The following is a 14,339-nucleotide window of genomic DNA, read 5'->3' on the forward strand; positions in this document are numbered from 1 at the left end:
GGAGGGATGTTACTTACTGGCTTGCTTCCTCTGGCTTGCTCAGCTTGCTTTCTTATAGAACCCAGGTCTACCAGCCCAGGGATGGCACCACCCACAGTGGGCTGGGCCAGGGATGGCTCCACCCACAATGGGCTGGGCCAGGGGTGGCTCCACCCACAATGGGCTGGCCCTCCCCCCTGATCACTAGCTGAGAAAATGCCTTACAGCTGGATCTCACGGAGGCATTTCCCCAACTGAGGCTCTTTTCTCTGTGATAACTCCAGCTTGTGTCAAGTTGACACAGTACAATTTTGTTCATATTTACCTCTCATTCCCTTCTTATTCTCCCCTGCCTTTTACTTTCATGGTCTTTGTGTGTGTGTGTGTGTGTGTGTGTGTGTGTGTGTGTGTGTGTGTGTGAGTGTGAGACTTGGAGGTTCCATAATAGGAGCTTGGTTGGTGGGTTATATTACCAAGATCAGGGGCAGCTCTCCAGTGGTGACCTCTATGAAGATGCATGCTCCCTCCCCAGCAACTGTTACCTACTGTTCCTCAGGGATGGATGGAGCCCCAGGAGCCCATTGAAAGGCAAATTTCATAACGTTTGTACTGGCTGGTTCTGTGTCAACTTGACACAAGCTGGAGTTATCACAGAGAAAGGAGCCTCCCTCGAGGAAATGCCTCCATGAGATCCAGCTGTAAGGCATTTTCTCAACTAGTGATCAAGGGGGAGGACCCAGCCCATTGTGGGTGGAGCCATCCCTGGCCCAGCCCATTGTGGGCGGAGCCATCTCTGGCCCAGCCCATTGTGGGTGATACCATCCCTGGGCTGGTAGACCTGGGTTCTATAAGAAAGCAGGCTGAGCAAGCCAGGGGAAGCAAGCCAGTAAGTGACATCCCTCCATGGCCTCTGCATCAGCTCCTGCTTCCTGACCTGCTCGAGTTCCAGTCCTGACTTCCTTTGGTGATGAACAGCCATGTGGAAGTGTAAGCTGAATAAACCCTTTCCTCCCCAACTTGTTTCTTGGTCATGATGTTTTGTGAAGGAATAGAAACCCTGACTAAGACAACACTCAAGAAACTCTATTTGTCCATCACCTCTGGCCTTCCTCCTGGTGCTGCCACACTTCCCATTTCCAAGAGCCCACTTCCTGTGCGTGGGATCATTCGTTCCCTTGAAGTTTTTCTTCCTGTGTATGACATGTTCTTTCAGAATGTTTACACTGAGCTGTGGTTCAGGAACCTGCCATAGATTCCTTGAGAGAAAGTGTTTTTTCCACGTTCAAACAGCTCAAGCACACAGAACTGGAGCTGACCACACATTGTGCGGTCTCCAAGTTGGCATGCAGCTGTCGGTGATGCGCAGAGAAGCGGCGAGTGACTGATGGTCTATTCTTACCAGAGAAGTATGCCATCTTCCCAAAACAATAGAGAAATAACAGTGCAACTTCTCTGCAAGGGCAAGTATATAACTCATATGTAGAACTGGAGAGATGGCTCAGTGGTTAAGAGCACTAACTGCTCTTCCAGAGGTCCTGAGTTCAATTCCCAGCAACCACATGATGGCTCAAAACCATCTGTAATGGGATCTGATGCCCTCTTCTGGTGTGTCTGAAGACAGAGACAGTGTACTCATACATAAAATAAACAAACAAATAAATCTTAAAACCCAAAAAACCCTCATGTGTATTCTTAGACCAAACTCAGGAGAGGAGGGAGACATCAGAGATGCGGGAAATATTCTGCCTTGGACTACACAGAAGTTCTTAGCCCTAGACCTGTGCTGAGATTCCAGGGTCACATGTTCATCCTCTATGGGGGGGGGAGGTCAGGAAACACCTACCACAGTCTTGAGATTTAACACCCTCTCCACGTTCTACCTGATTAATTTACTTATTTTTTATATGTTTTAATAATAATCCTACATAGGTAAAAAGTGATGAGTGACTTTAACAGTGAGTGCATCATTAAAAAGGCAGAGGGAGCTGGGCATGGTGGCACACCCCTTTGATCCCAGCACTCGGGAAGCAGAAGCAGGTGTCGATTCGGGAGTTCGAGGCCATACCGATCCACGTAGAATAGCCAGGGTTATACAGAGGGATCCTGTCCTTAAGAAAAAAAAAGGCAGAGGGTTTAGAGATTATATTAGACTTTAATGACTAGAGGGTCAGGGAGAATGCTGATGGGTAAAGTGTTTGCTGCACAGATGTGAGGACTTGAGAGCTTAATCCCCAGAACCAGGGTAAAAGGATTGTAGTCGCAGAACTCCTTAGGCAAGGTGAGGAGCAGAGACAGGAGAATTTCCCAGAAGCAAGCCTGCTGTGTAAGGCTGAGAATGGGGGGAAGGGAGAGCTTATGTTTATTTGTTTGTTTTTCAAAGGTTTATTTTCATGGGTAGGGGTGCTTTGAGTGCTTCTGTATACATGCATAATGTGCATGCTTGGTGCCTGTGAGGAAGTGTCAGAAGTGAGCATTGTCTATGTGTCTACCGAGTGCACGCAGTGCCCAAAGAGCCAATAAAGGGCCCGGGATCACCTTGCGCTGGATTAATAAGCAGTTGTAAGCCACTGTGTGGTGCTGGGAACCAAACCGGGGGGGGGGGGCGGGGGGGGGCGGGGAGAGCTGCAAGTGCTCATAAGCATTGAACCATCATTTCCTGAGTCTCTCTTAAAGAAAGGGGAAGGTGAGGACCAGCATCTGAGTTCAGTCCTCACATCCACAAGGTAACACGTGGGTACCAGCACTCTCCTAAATACAAGTGTCATACACACTTAAGTCACACACATAAATGAAACAAAAGTAATCCTAAAAAGTGTGTGTGTGTGTGTGTGTTTCACATTTAAATTGAAAGCTGAGGTTTCTAGAATCAAAAGGAAAAGAGATCAGTAGCTGAGCGCCTATAGTCTTAGCATTCAAGATGTGGTGAAGGCAGAAGACCATGATTTAGATTTCAGTCTGAGATACCTAGCACTGTCAACCACAAGAACAACAGCAAAACTGTGAAATACATTGTTTTAGTTTTCCTAAAGAAGTCACAGGTAATGTCCCAGCTGGTGGCCAACCCCAAGAGGAAGACATTCTTTTCTGTTCACTTTGTATGGAACCCCTTGCCTCCTCCTATGTTTCTTCTACCCCTGGATACACCGGAGAGGAAGCCAGAGGAGTTTTCTGCCTTCCAGTCTGTTGGGAACAAGGGTAGATGAAATGATCGCTTGTAGTAGTAGTAAGAATGTAGCCAGGTGAACTTGCAGGCGCAGAGGGCCGAAGTGGAAAACAAGCACTTGATACGGAGAGAAAGCTCAGGTGGCCGGCAGGGGGATGCAGCTGCCAGGGGGCAGGGCTGGCGCGGGCCACCGGAAAAGGAAGCTGGCTCGGTTGCTCAGAGGCCACAGGGAAGGGAGGCGGGCCATTTTCATTCTCAAAGGACCTGTCCACTTTGCAGGGCTGGTCCGGGGCCTGGAAAGGAGGCTGGAGGTCCATGCAGTTAGAGGTCCTTGACGCAAAAGGAAACAGTGCACATTGGAGTTTTCATTTCTCATTGGGTTGAAATATGCTGCTGGGGCAGGGTCCACACAGCTGTGGCCTTGCAGCCTACAAATCCCATGTCTCCCTTTGAAAACTTTCCCTTATTCGGGACAAGGTATAGAGTAGGCCTTGCTGGCCTTGTGCTACCTGAACCCCTAGCGAGGGGACGAGGCTGTGTTTGGAGAGCCCTAGATTCATATCCAGGCCCTGCCTCTTACTCTCTTTGTGACCTTGAGCAACACACATCCTTTCTCATTTGTGCAACGGGAAAACTAGCTGTCATTGTGATTTTGCTGTTGCTGCCCCCTGCAGGTTGCCATAGGAATCACACCAGGCAGAGAGCCGGTTCCTGGGGTCATCTTCCCCGGACTGTGGGTGTGTACAAAAATGAAGATGCCCACTCTAGAAAAATAGATGCCTATGTACTCAGGGATTTAACTTAAAGGATATTAGTCACAAATATCTCCACCGGCAAGGAGCTAAAGCCTAAATAGCCAGTGATAGAGGAGTAAGAACTCCATGCTGGCTGAGTATTCTCCTGCAGTGTGGAAACCCGTGATGAGCTTATTGGCACTGGACTGGTCATGAAATATCCCCCTAAATAATTTTCTTTTAAAGAAAGTAGAGCTTCACATGGCTGTGCATGTGTGTAGTTGCAGTCCCTGACAGGTAGAGAGGCAAGAGGGTCAGAACTTTGAGGCCAGTCTTGTGTGAAATGAGAGCCCATCTCAAAACACCAAAAGCAATAAAGAATGAATGAGTGGTTGGGTGAACGAATGAATGAATGAACATAACATTTCCATCATGAGTACATTTATGAACAAGAAGATGGTTTTGGGCCTTTTGTTCTTTTTCGGTGCTTGTCTAAGATTCACAGAATGCTAGACAAGCCCTCTGACTCCGAGCCATCTTTCAAGGCACAGAAGACAGCTGTATTGATATCCATAGAGGGTTTTGCAAGGTGCCAGACTGAGTCAAAATGAACAGAAGACAAAGTGGAACTCTGTTCTTTATTAGAATAGCGCTTGACCCTCTGTGTTCCTAACATCTGTTACAGGCACCAAATAGTTGTTTTACTTCATTTTATTATTGTGTGTGTGTGTGTGTGACAACTCATATGTGCACATTGCAGAGGCTAGCATCTGTGGGGTGTCCTCTTTATTTTTTGGGACAGTCTCTGTGCTCGGAGCTTTTTGATTCAGCAAGCTGTTCTTCCATCTGTCTATCTCTGCTCCCTGTCCAGTGCTGAGAATACAGACAAACTCTTGGCTTTATGTGGGTGCTAGAGAGGCAGACTCAGGTCCTCAGTCTTGTGGAGCAAGTACTTTACCTACTGAGACATCCCCCCAGATTCTCATTGGCTCACTGAACCATTCGTGATACAGTACCACTGTTGCTCAGTGTCACGCCTGGGAAGCTGAGTGCAGATTGGAGACGTGGCTCAGGCTACAAGTAGCAATGGTGTGGCTCTCTGGGGCTGTGTCTTTGCTTCACACGAATCCAAGTGGTTTGTGCTTCTATTGGTGTAGAGATCTATAGGCTAATGATGTCAGTCTGTGACGTATTGTGCTAATTTGAATAGGTTCCTGGGAGCACTTGATAATATAGACTGTTAACTAAATGGATGGCTAGGTAGCTGGAGAGATAGACGGACAGAAGGATGGCTGGCTGGCTGGCTGGCTGGCTGGATGGATGGATGAATGAGTGGGTGGATGGATGGATGGATGGATGAGTGGGTGGATGGATGGATGGATGGATGGATGGATGAATGAATGAGTGGGTGGATGGATGGATGGATGGATGGATGAGTGGGATGGATGGATGGATGGATGGATGGATGGATGAGTGGATGGATGGATGGATGGATGGATGGATGGAACAGTGGATGGATAGATATGTGTGTTGTGGGTGTGCACATGTAGAAGTCAGAGGTCAGGATCTGTTGCATTCTCCCTCAGTGTCTCTCACTGTACTTGGAACTCCATGATTCAGCAAGCTTTCCTCCATCTGCCTGTCTCTGCTTCCGACTACCTACCTTCCACCCTGCCTGGTGCTGGGACTACAGACTCTCTCTTAACCTTCCTGTGTATGCTGGAGATAAGCAAGACAAGAGATGTTAGAGAAAGCAGAACTTGTAATGTGCCCTAAGGTACTTTTCTTAAAGACGGGTTGAACTTGACTTAGGACCTGGAGTGTAGCTACAACAGAAGCACGCTGGATGCCCTTGGAAGAGAGAGTCAGTCACAACCTAGGAACTCTTCCAGAGGTGATGGGACTCAGAAACTACAAAGTAGGGAAGTAAGGCCTACTAAGTGCCAGCTACTGTTCAGACTATGCGTTATCTTCCTAACCCCATTCCACAATTCCTTCTTACCTGGTGAAACGGGCACAGGGAAGTTCAGAGGGTTGCTTAGTGTTCCATAGCAGGTTCTCAGCAAGACCAGGAACCCTTTCCAGCGAGTCTGACCCTGGGCAGTGTGTGGTCAGGAAGAGTGAGCCTGCTCCGGCCTCCCCTTTCTAGACCGTTGTCTTTCAAGGTTTGAGTCTGCTCCCACAGAGGAGAGCCTGGCCCTCCAAGGTCTGAACCTGAACCCTGAAGTTCCTTGTCATTCCTTGGATGTGGTAAAGCTTCTTTTGTGCATGAATTGTCCCCTGAGAGTCTTGTGACCTTGTGGCCTGTTTCACGTTTGTGTCTGGGCATGCATTTGAGCACAGCTCATCGATGTGTGGGCACCTGCCTCTTTAGTCCTGTACTGTGGCCTTCCCAGGTTATTCCTGTCCTTTATTAGGAATTGTGTTGTTCTGGGCTATGATGTGGGAAGTCAGAGTTCGCTCCAAAGAGCAGAGGGAGGTGATTTGCCTCTTGAGAGAACCATGTGTGGAGACACGTACACATAATTCATGTTTCAATTATCATGATGTGGGTCTGGTGATGGAGAACATCTGCCCCACACCATCTGCCGGGTCTGATTTGCACTGGAAGAGCCCAGGAAAGCCCCTGGGTCCAGTTTTTTGGTTGTGGGTGGTGACAGTGGTGACAGTGGTGGCACCAGCACTTGGACAACAGCCCTCGCCTGCCATGGCCTTCTGTATCTACAGCGGGAGTGGAAATAATAACCTTGTACCACGGAAACAGATGGACCGAGTAGCTTGGTGAGTCGCTCGATGCAGAGCGCTGATAGGCAGTTGATTGAGGCAGACTGGCTGGTCCCAGGGTCACTGTGGTAGGAGAGGAGTATTGATGACAGAGGTCAGCAACACACATAGGCAATACCTGGCACTTTTATGGAAGTGTCTGTGCTTTTCACCACTTGAACGTGGCTGTTGAGAAGGGACACAGTTCCATTGGAGAGGTCCATTGCTTTCAGGTGTCTTTGGGATCTTGGTATACCTGTGGCACTTCCTATATGCTTTGGTTTTGGTTTTTCTGAGCCCCTCTTTCCTCTGCCAGAGTCCCGAGTGTATACCAGGTTCAAGGCTATGGGTCAGTGATGTTGTAAGAACAGCAGCTAGCAATTCTGAGAGTTCAGTCCCAGAATGGGGAAAGCTGGTGACAGTTTCCCAGGCTGTGGTGGTTCGTATATGCTTGGCCCAAAGAGTGGCACTATTTGGAGGTGTGGCCTTGTTGGTGTCATTGTGGCAGTGGTCTTTAATGCCCTAGTCCTAGCTGCCTGGAAGTCAGTGTTCTGCTAGCAGCCTTCAGATGAAGATGTAGAACTTGCAGCTTCTCCTGCACCATGCCTGCCTGGACACTGCCATGTTCCTGCCTTGATGATAATGGACTGAACCTCTGAACCTGCAAGCCAGCCCCAATTAAATGTTATTTTTATAAGAGTTGCCTTGGCCATGGTGTCTGTTCACAGCAGTAAACCCTAACCAAGACACAGGCCCTGTCCACAACCCTGCCTGGTGTCTATCCTCACATGTCCCCAAGACCCAAACCTCTCTTCTCTCCTGGATGAACACTGAATGGCCCTGAATCAGACCCATTTAGAATTTCCATTTGAGTAGTATCTTACCAGTCACAAAATCCGACCTGTGTATTGCCAGGTGGCAAAATGGAGTCCCAGCAAGGGCAAGAAGAAACCTCATTTCCCCTAGTAAGACTGCATGTGGCAGAGACAAGCCTAACTGTGTCACCAGCCTGAGGTCTTTGTGGTTTTCCCTGATGCTTGAGACTGCAGGCTACCAGGTATATATACTGTCCTAAGCGAGGTACAGCGACTGCCCTGGCACCCCTGACTATGAGTGGGACCTTTCTGTCCCCAGATGGCCAGGAGCACAGGAGTCAAGGTAACAGTACTGAGTCAGTGTGGAAGGCCGGAGTGACTGTCCCCAGATGTTCTTCAGAATGTACCCCTCTGGTTGCTGACACCCTCTGAGATGAGTCAGGGTGTAGCCTAGTCACCAACTGACTTTGTAGTAGAGCCTTCCTACCAGATATGCACTTTTAGTTGACTGAAGAGTTGGTAGAATGACGGCCATGTTTCCTCTAGCCCCAGTGGGCCACGGCTGTGTTTAAGTCACGCTGGACCCTGCAAGTTCCGACTCAGGAATCTTGTTTCTCTGGTTTTCCAGAAGAGTACAGCAAGCTGCAGAGGACGCTGCTCTTCTTGCCCTCCATGGCCTGGCCACATCTTTCTTCAGCTAAACACTGAGGGCTCTGAGGGATGCGACTGGCAGCCCCGCAGCCTTGTAATGAGGAAGCTGAAGTTTACAGGGACTGGGACTTGCTCAGGGCCAGCCCTGTGTTCCCAACGGTGTCTTGTACAGTCATCCCTCTGTCCCTTCTCCTCTCGGGTTTTTAGGCAGCCCTTCTATACAACATAGGAGCGGGCATCACGGGGACTCTGGCACCGGCACGCCAGGCTACACCTCCGCAGAACCAACAACGGCACTCTCATCAAAGGCACTAACCTCCACTCTTTCTCAAGGTTGCTGCCCGCCTATTTATAGAACTGACCAGGAGGGGTCGACCAGTTGCCTGAGAAAGAATACAAATGATGCAGATGCTGATGCTTGCTGCAGCATTCTGCTGCTCGCTGGCTTTCCTCTTCGACTTCTCAGACAAAGCTTTTCTGTGGCACCCTCTCTGTGAAGAGTCCCATGGGGAGGTGGAAAGAGGCTCTGCTCTCTGCTGAGCTCCTACCGTGTACAAAGGATTATAAAGGATTTTAAATCCACACCCCCATTTGGTCACACCGCCCCAACAGGGTGTGGTCTTGCTCTCCATTCATACACATCTCTTTGAGAGGGCAAGCTACCAGCCCAGCTTCTCTCAGTAGTGCACTTGGACCCTTTCTGCTAGCCTGGGCAGTTTATGTGCTCTTCCCACTATTGTCCCCTGACTGCGTGATGGCGATTGTGGTGGCTATGATTTCTTGTGGGGTACTATTTCCTGGATCACCCAGTCAGGCCAATCATTTCTTTGGACCTACTGTGCGACAGCTCAAGCGTTGTCTCCCATCAGTTTACAAGTGTCGTCGGGATGTACTTTATATCAGAGGCAATGGCTTACCTCATCAGGCACAGGTGACATGAAGTCCTACTGTGTGCTGGGTGATGCCTTGCCTGTCAGCAGACTGCAGGTTTCATTGAGGCCTACCATGCTACCTGATGATGCCTGGTTCCTCAGCAAGCACAAACATCATGACCAGTTGTGGGGGGTGTCATGTCTTATTTTTTTTTTTTACAACAATATTGGCTATAACAATCTTGAGGACCTACTGTGTACCAGGAGCTACTTGGTCTTCACAGACAGAGCCTGTCACTTTGACCCAAGTGTTGTTGTGAGGACCTACTGTGTGCTTGGCAATGCCTCTTCTTTCCAAGCAGAAATATTCTAAGAGCCTGCTGTACACCAGGTGGTAATTTGTCCCTGGCCAGGCCTGGCGCTCAGTAGATCCTTGGTTGGGCTTTGCAAGGTGACTGAACAGGCTGAATCTCATCCTGTGCCCAGGTTGGAACACACTGGACAGGGAGCAGCAGGCAAGACAGAGGGCTCAGGAAGCTACCAGCACAGAAGATGTCGGCAGCCTTTGCTTCTGCTCCTTCTACCCGTCCCAACTCTCACTCTCTGTTTCGCCAAGGGCAGAAACACACCAGGTAGAGCTCAGGCCCCTTCTTCCAGCACATTCAGCTTAACCAAGGTTTGATTTTTTTCCCCCACTATTCTTCAGGGTATACCCAGGAACACTGTAAATCTTTGCCCGTTCATCTTCTCAAGAATCCTTAGTAAAACGAGAACTTCAGAGAGCTGCTCTGGTCTCCTTACCCCTCCACTGGGGCCTGGCATTTGCCTGTGGGCTCAGGAGCTAGACCCCTCTACTTGCCCTTCCTCCTCTGGGAGAAGTCATGTGCTGGACTCTCCTGGGAGAGCCAGGGCCCCTAGTTGTCTGGAAGAAACCTCAGCCAGCCCTCATCCCAGTTGTCCCTTGAGGATTGTGGAGTTCATAGAGCCCAGAGCAGCAGGTGAGGGTGATAGATTAGTGTTCCTAGTTCAGGTGCTGTGAACTTAGTTTTTGGATACTGAAAGCAGTATGCTTTCCTTGTAGAACACTTGGAAACCATTGCAAAGAAGGAAAAGCAAAATACCAGTCACCGGCGGTCCCACTCAGGGAGGCACTGGTCACCAGCACGCTATAGTGTTTGGTTTTCCTGCCTGATTTTTCTCCAGACACAACCAAGATTGTTCTAGAAGCCACATTTTGTAGCCTGCCGGCCCCACTTAACATTAGAATATGTCACACCCAAGGCCTTGCAAAGCCTGTGGCACAGTGGTCTTCTGGCAGTATACACATCTGCTGCTTGAAGCGGCCTTAACTGAGTCAGACCAGCTAGACTGTGGGGTGCAGTGTCAGCCAGGGCTGCCATAATAGAATATCAGGCAGTGGGCAGCTTACGTCAGAGGAACTGATTTGCCTGCATTTTCTGAAGCTGGAGCCTGAGACAGCATGCCAGTGTAATCAGGTGACGTACCAGGCTTGCAAAGGACCACTTTTCTTCCCGTGTCCTATGCAGGGGAAAGGGTGTAAGCAAGCCTTGGTGTGTGCACTCACCTTTCGTGCAGAGCCCCAAAGACCCTATCACATTCACTAAATAGGGTTTCAGTGTCTAAATTTGGGGGAAGCTACATACTGGGACCCCAAACATGAGGTATGTGTGCTGTTAATCCAATACAAATACAGAGTGACTGTCTTCCAGAATCTAGACCTTCATCTCCATTACAGATGCATTGTGGGAAAGCAATATGGCTGACCTCAGCTTCTACCGTAGAAGGAACCCCTTACTGTCTGTTCAGGCAATGAGTCCCTGCCCTTCCTTACTGATGTGGCAGATCCCTCTCTACTGGCCATTGAAAGAATTAAACGTGTAGCAAGAAATGAAGGATGAGCATTCAGACGCCATCACAGCTAGAACCCCGCTGTATTTTATCCGAGAGGTGGTGTCTCACGATCTGGCTGCACTGTGATTGGGGTTCAGAGCCCCGATGGCCAGAGTAGGAGAGAACACTGGCTACATGCTTCATGCTGGGGGTTCTGTAGTTAAGGAATAGGGAAGGGGGTGGGGAGGTGCATTAGGGGCAGACAGGGGAAGTCAGCTTCCCTCCCACCGCCCGCCTTAAACAAGCCGTTACTGAAACTGCAGGGTCTGATGTCTCTTTTACAACCACCTGGTGTCTGCAGTGGGGGCAGCTGCTTCTCTTATGCAATCTCCAAATGGCTGGCTTCCTGTAACTCTGAGCTCAGTTTAGGGCTTTGGGTTTTTTTTTGGGGGGGGGGTAGGGGTCAGGGTTCTTTACCAGGGTTCGTTCTTTCTTTCTTTCTTTCTTTCTTTCTTTCTTTCTTTCTCTCTCTCTCTCTCTCTCTCTCTTTCTTTCTCTCTCTCTCTCTTTCTTTCTTTCTTTCTCTTTTTCTTTCTTTCTTTCTTTTTCTTTCTTTCTTTCTTTCTTTCTTTTTTTTTTTTGGAGGGGAGATGTTCTTTTCCAATGATATAAAGCCACAGGGATTCTTTGAGATTGTACATGCCAGGTATGGGCAAAATACTAGTCACATAACAGGCCCTTTGTAAATGCCCGTACCTGGCATGTACTTTACTAGGGTCCTAAGGCCTCTGTCTTGCAGGTCCAGCATTCAGCTAGAAAGTCTCACATATATTCATCGTGCACGCCTGTCCCTTAGAATCTTAACCCCAGAGCACATAACACAACTTGGCACCAGAACACATCGATGCTCGTGACCCTTTTGTCAAATAGCCAGTGAGATGGCTCAGTGGGTAAAGGAGCTTGCCTCCCAGCCTGGCAACCTGATTCCCCAGGGCCCAAATGTAGACATAGAAAAACAACTCACACGAGTCGTTCTCCGACCCCCACACATGTGCCAGGGTACACGCGTGTATACACATCAGCACAGTAAGTAAACGTGATGAAGCATTAAGGTGGTGTAGTACATCCTCTATAGACTTTGAATTATCCGCAGAGGACTTACACCCAATGCAGTAGCTGCTGTGCTGTACTATTTAGGGAATACTGACAGGAAACAGTCTGTATGTTCAAGGCAGACCAAAAAAAAAAAAAAAAAGAAAAAGAAAAATAAAAACCTTCAATGTGTGTGCACACATATCACATATGTAAGCATTCGTGTAGAGGCCCAAGTTTGGTGTTTGGTGTCGCCCTCAATGACCTTCCACTTGAATTGTTGAGACAGAGTCTCTCAGCTCTCTCCAGAGCTTGTGGATGAGCTAGTTTAGTTAGCCAGCTTGGCCTGGGGACCCTGTCCCTGTAACTTCAGCTGCTAGGATTAGGGAAGGTTGCCTGTCAGCCTGACTTTAGGGTTCTTAGGCTTTAGTCTCACACTTGCATAATAACTGCTTTTAACTCCTGAGCCTTCTCCAGCACCCGCGCACACACACACACACACCACAGATGTGTTCATGTATTCGAACATGTGCACACACACACACACACACACACACACCACAGATGTGTTCATGTATTCGAACATGTGCACACACACACACACACACACACACACACACACACACTAAACACTTGTGGTATGATCTGTGGGTGTGGAGTGCCGACTGTCCTTGAACTCCATGGCTCATACTGAGTTAGATATGAATGTTACTAGTGAAGTTCAGAGGAGGCCCAAGCTTCTAGGAGTCCTCGGCGAGTCACCTAGGGCGTACTTCATTCTCCCAGAGTCAAACTGTGTCATGCGTGATCCTCCCTGGTTTGTTGGGAACCTGTCACATAGGCACTCTGTGGTCCTCACACTGCCAAAGAGAAGCAGGCATTCAGCATATGCACACTGTGTGCGCAAGGATTATGATACACTTCATAGCCATGGTCTTCAACACCAGAATAGGGCCAGTGCTGCACTGAAATATAAAACTGGCAGCCTCAGGCCTGCTGTGCTCCTTCTGGTCTGTAAGGTATCTTGAGAAATGATATACTTTGTATTTAGAGCACTTGAGATGGGATGGGACAGGTGCTCCATTTTGGCATTTGGACACTAAGAGCTTGGGGCGGGGGAGATGAGCGTACGATCGATCCTCCTTCCTCCATGTTGGATTCGTCTCTCTAACTGTGTGTTCCCCTCTCTCCAGGCTCTCAAGGGCTCCAAGAAGTTGGTGCTGTCTGTATACTCAGCTGGGCGTATCCCGGGGGGCTATGTCACCAACCACATCTACACCTGGGTGGACCCACAGGGTCGAAGCACATCCCCTCCGTCCAGCCTGCCCCACGGCAGCACCCTGAGACAGCGTGAAGATGACCGGAGGAGTGCCCTTCACCTCCTGCAGAGCGGGGATGAGAAAAAGGTGAGATCTGGCCAGGTAAAGACTTGGGGACTTTGGGGTGCCTTGGATTTCCCAGGAGCTCTCTCAGGGCGAGACAGAAGGGTGAAGGCCCGTGACCAGGTTCTGCTACTTCTTTTGAGTACCTCGAGTTTGGTGCTCCTGGCTTCCTCCTGTGATCTGTAAGGTGCGTGTGGCATTGTAGGATAAGCTGCTGTCGCAAACTAGTGAGTCCTGGGACTTAATGAGAGATTCCCACACAGAATGGAGGAACCCTTGGTCTGATATACAGCTCTGCTCTAGGACTCATTCTGGGCTGGAGATCTCCAACATCCACTAGCCCCTAGCACATAGTCCCTTCTGGTAATTGAACCTGGGCCATAGTAGGCCCACGCTTTAGCACCCAGGAATGGAAGGAAGAGAGAAAGTTTAGGGCGTGCCTTTACGTGTGAACTTTGTACACATTACATTCTGTAGGGGTCCAGATCCAGGCGTGGGTTATGCACGGGGCATGATCCTGGAAGACCCTTAGATGGTGGGGGTTTTGGGCTGTAAACAGCAGAGACACACTCAACTGAGTCTGTAATCTGAGGGTGTAGTAAAAGGGTGTGCACAGTCCCAGAAGTGGAGCTGGGAAACTCAGGGTACATCTGCAGCAGAATCACCACCACAATGACCATGTGTCCTTTCCCTCCAGACTTCTCTTTCAGGGAAGGAGGAGCGCCTTTCTGGCTCACAGGATGCTAAACCTTGGCTAATAGGACCACTAGTACTGTAGCTGGTAGGGGAGGGCATCATGGGGTTCTGGAACCTAAAGGAGGCCAGGCGTCATTAATTGTCCCCTAAAGAGTCACCCTCCTCCTCCTGCTCCTGCTGTCAGAAAGTGGGCTATCTCCTACTAGAAAGAATGAGGAAAATAATTAAGGCCCCCCTGAAGCCTTCACCTCTCCGGGTTCTGTTTGCATTGTGCACATGGGTGTTTCTGGGACAAAGACTGTCACTCCTGTCCTGCCAATGTCTTTCTGCTGTTTTAGAAT

General features: G+C 49.2%; 1 protein-coding gene across 5 annotated transcripts in view; it reads left to right on the plus strand.

Annotated features, from left to right (window-relative positions):
• The window catches only part of WHRN (whirlin), an 83,241-nt gene that overhangs the window by 12,800 nt on the left and 56,102 nt on the right, over positions 1-14,339 (plus strand). For all 5 annotated transcript variants that reach the window (XM_080940257.1, XM_080940254.1, XM_080940256.1 and 2 more), the window contains exon 2: positions 13,114-13,326. In XM_080940257.1, coding sequence (XP_080796383.1) covers positions 13,114-13,326 — 213 coding nt within the window. The remainder of the gene's footprint in view (positions 1-13,113; positions 13,327-14,339) is intronic.

The sequence above is a fragment of the Micromys minutus genome, assembly GCF_963924665.1.
Source record: "Micromys minutus genome assembly, chromosome: 28".
Taxonomy (NCBI): Eukaryota; Metazoa; Chordata; class Mammalia; order Rodentia; family Muridae; genus Micromys; species Micromys minutus.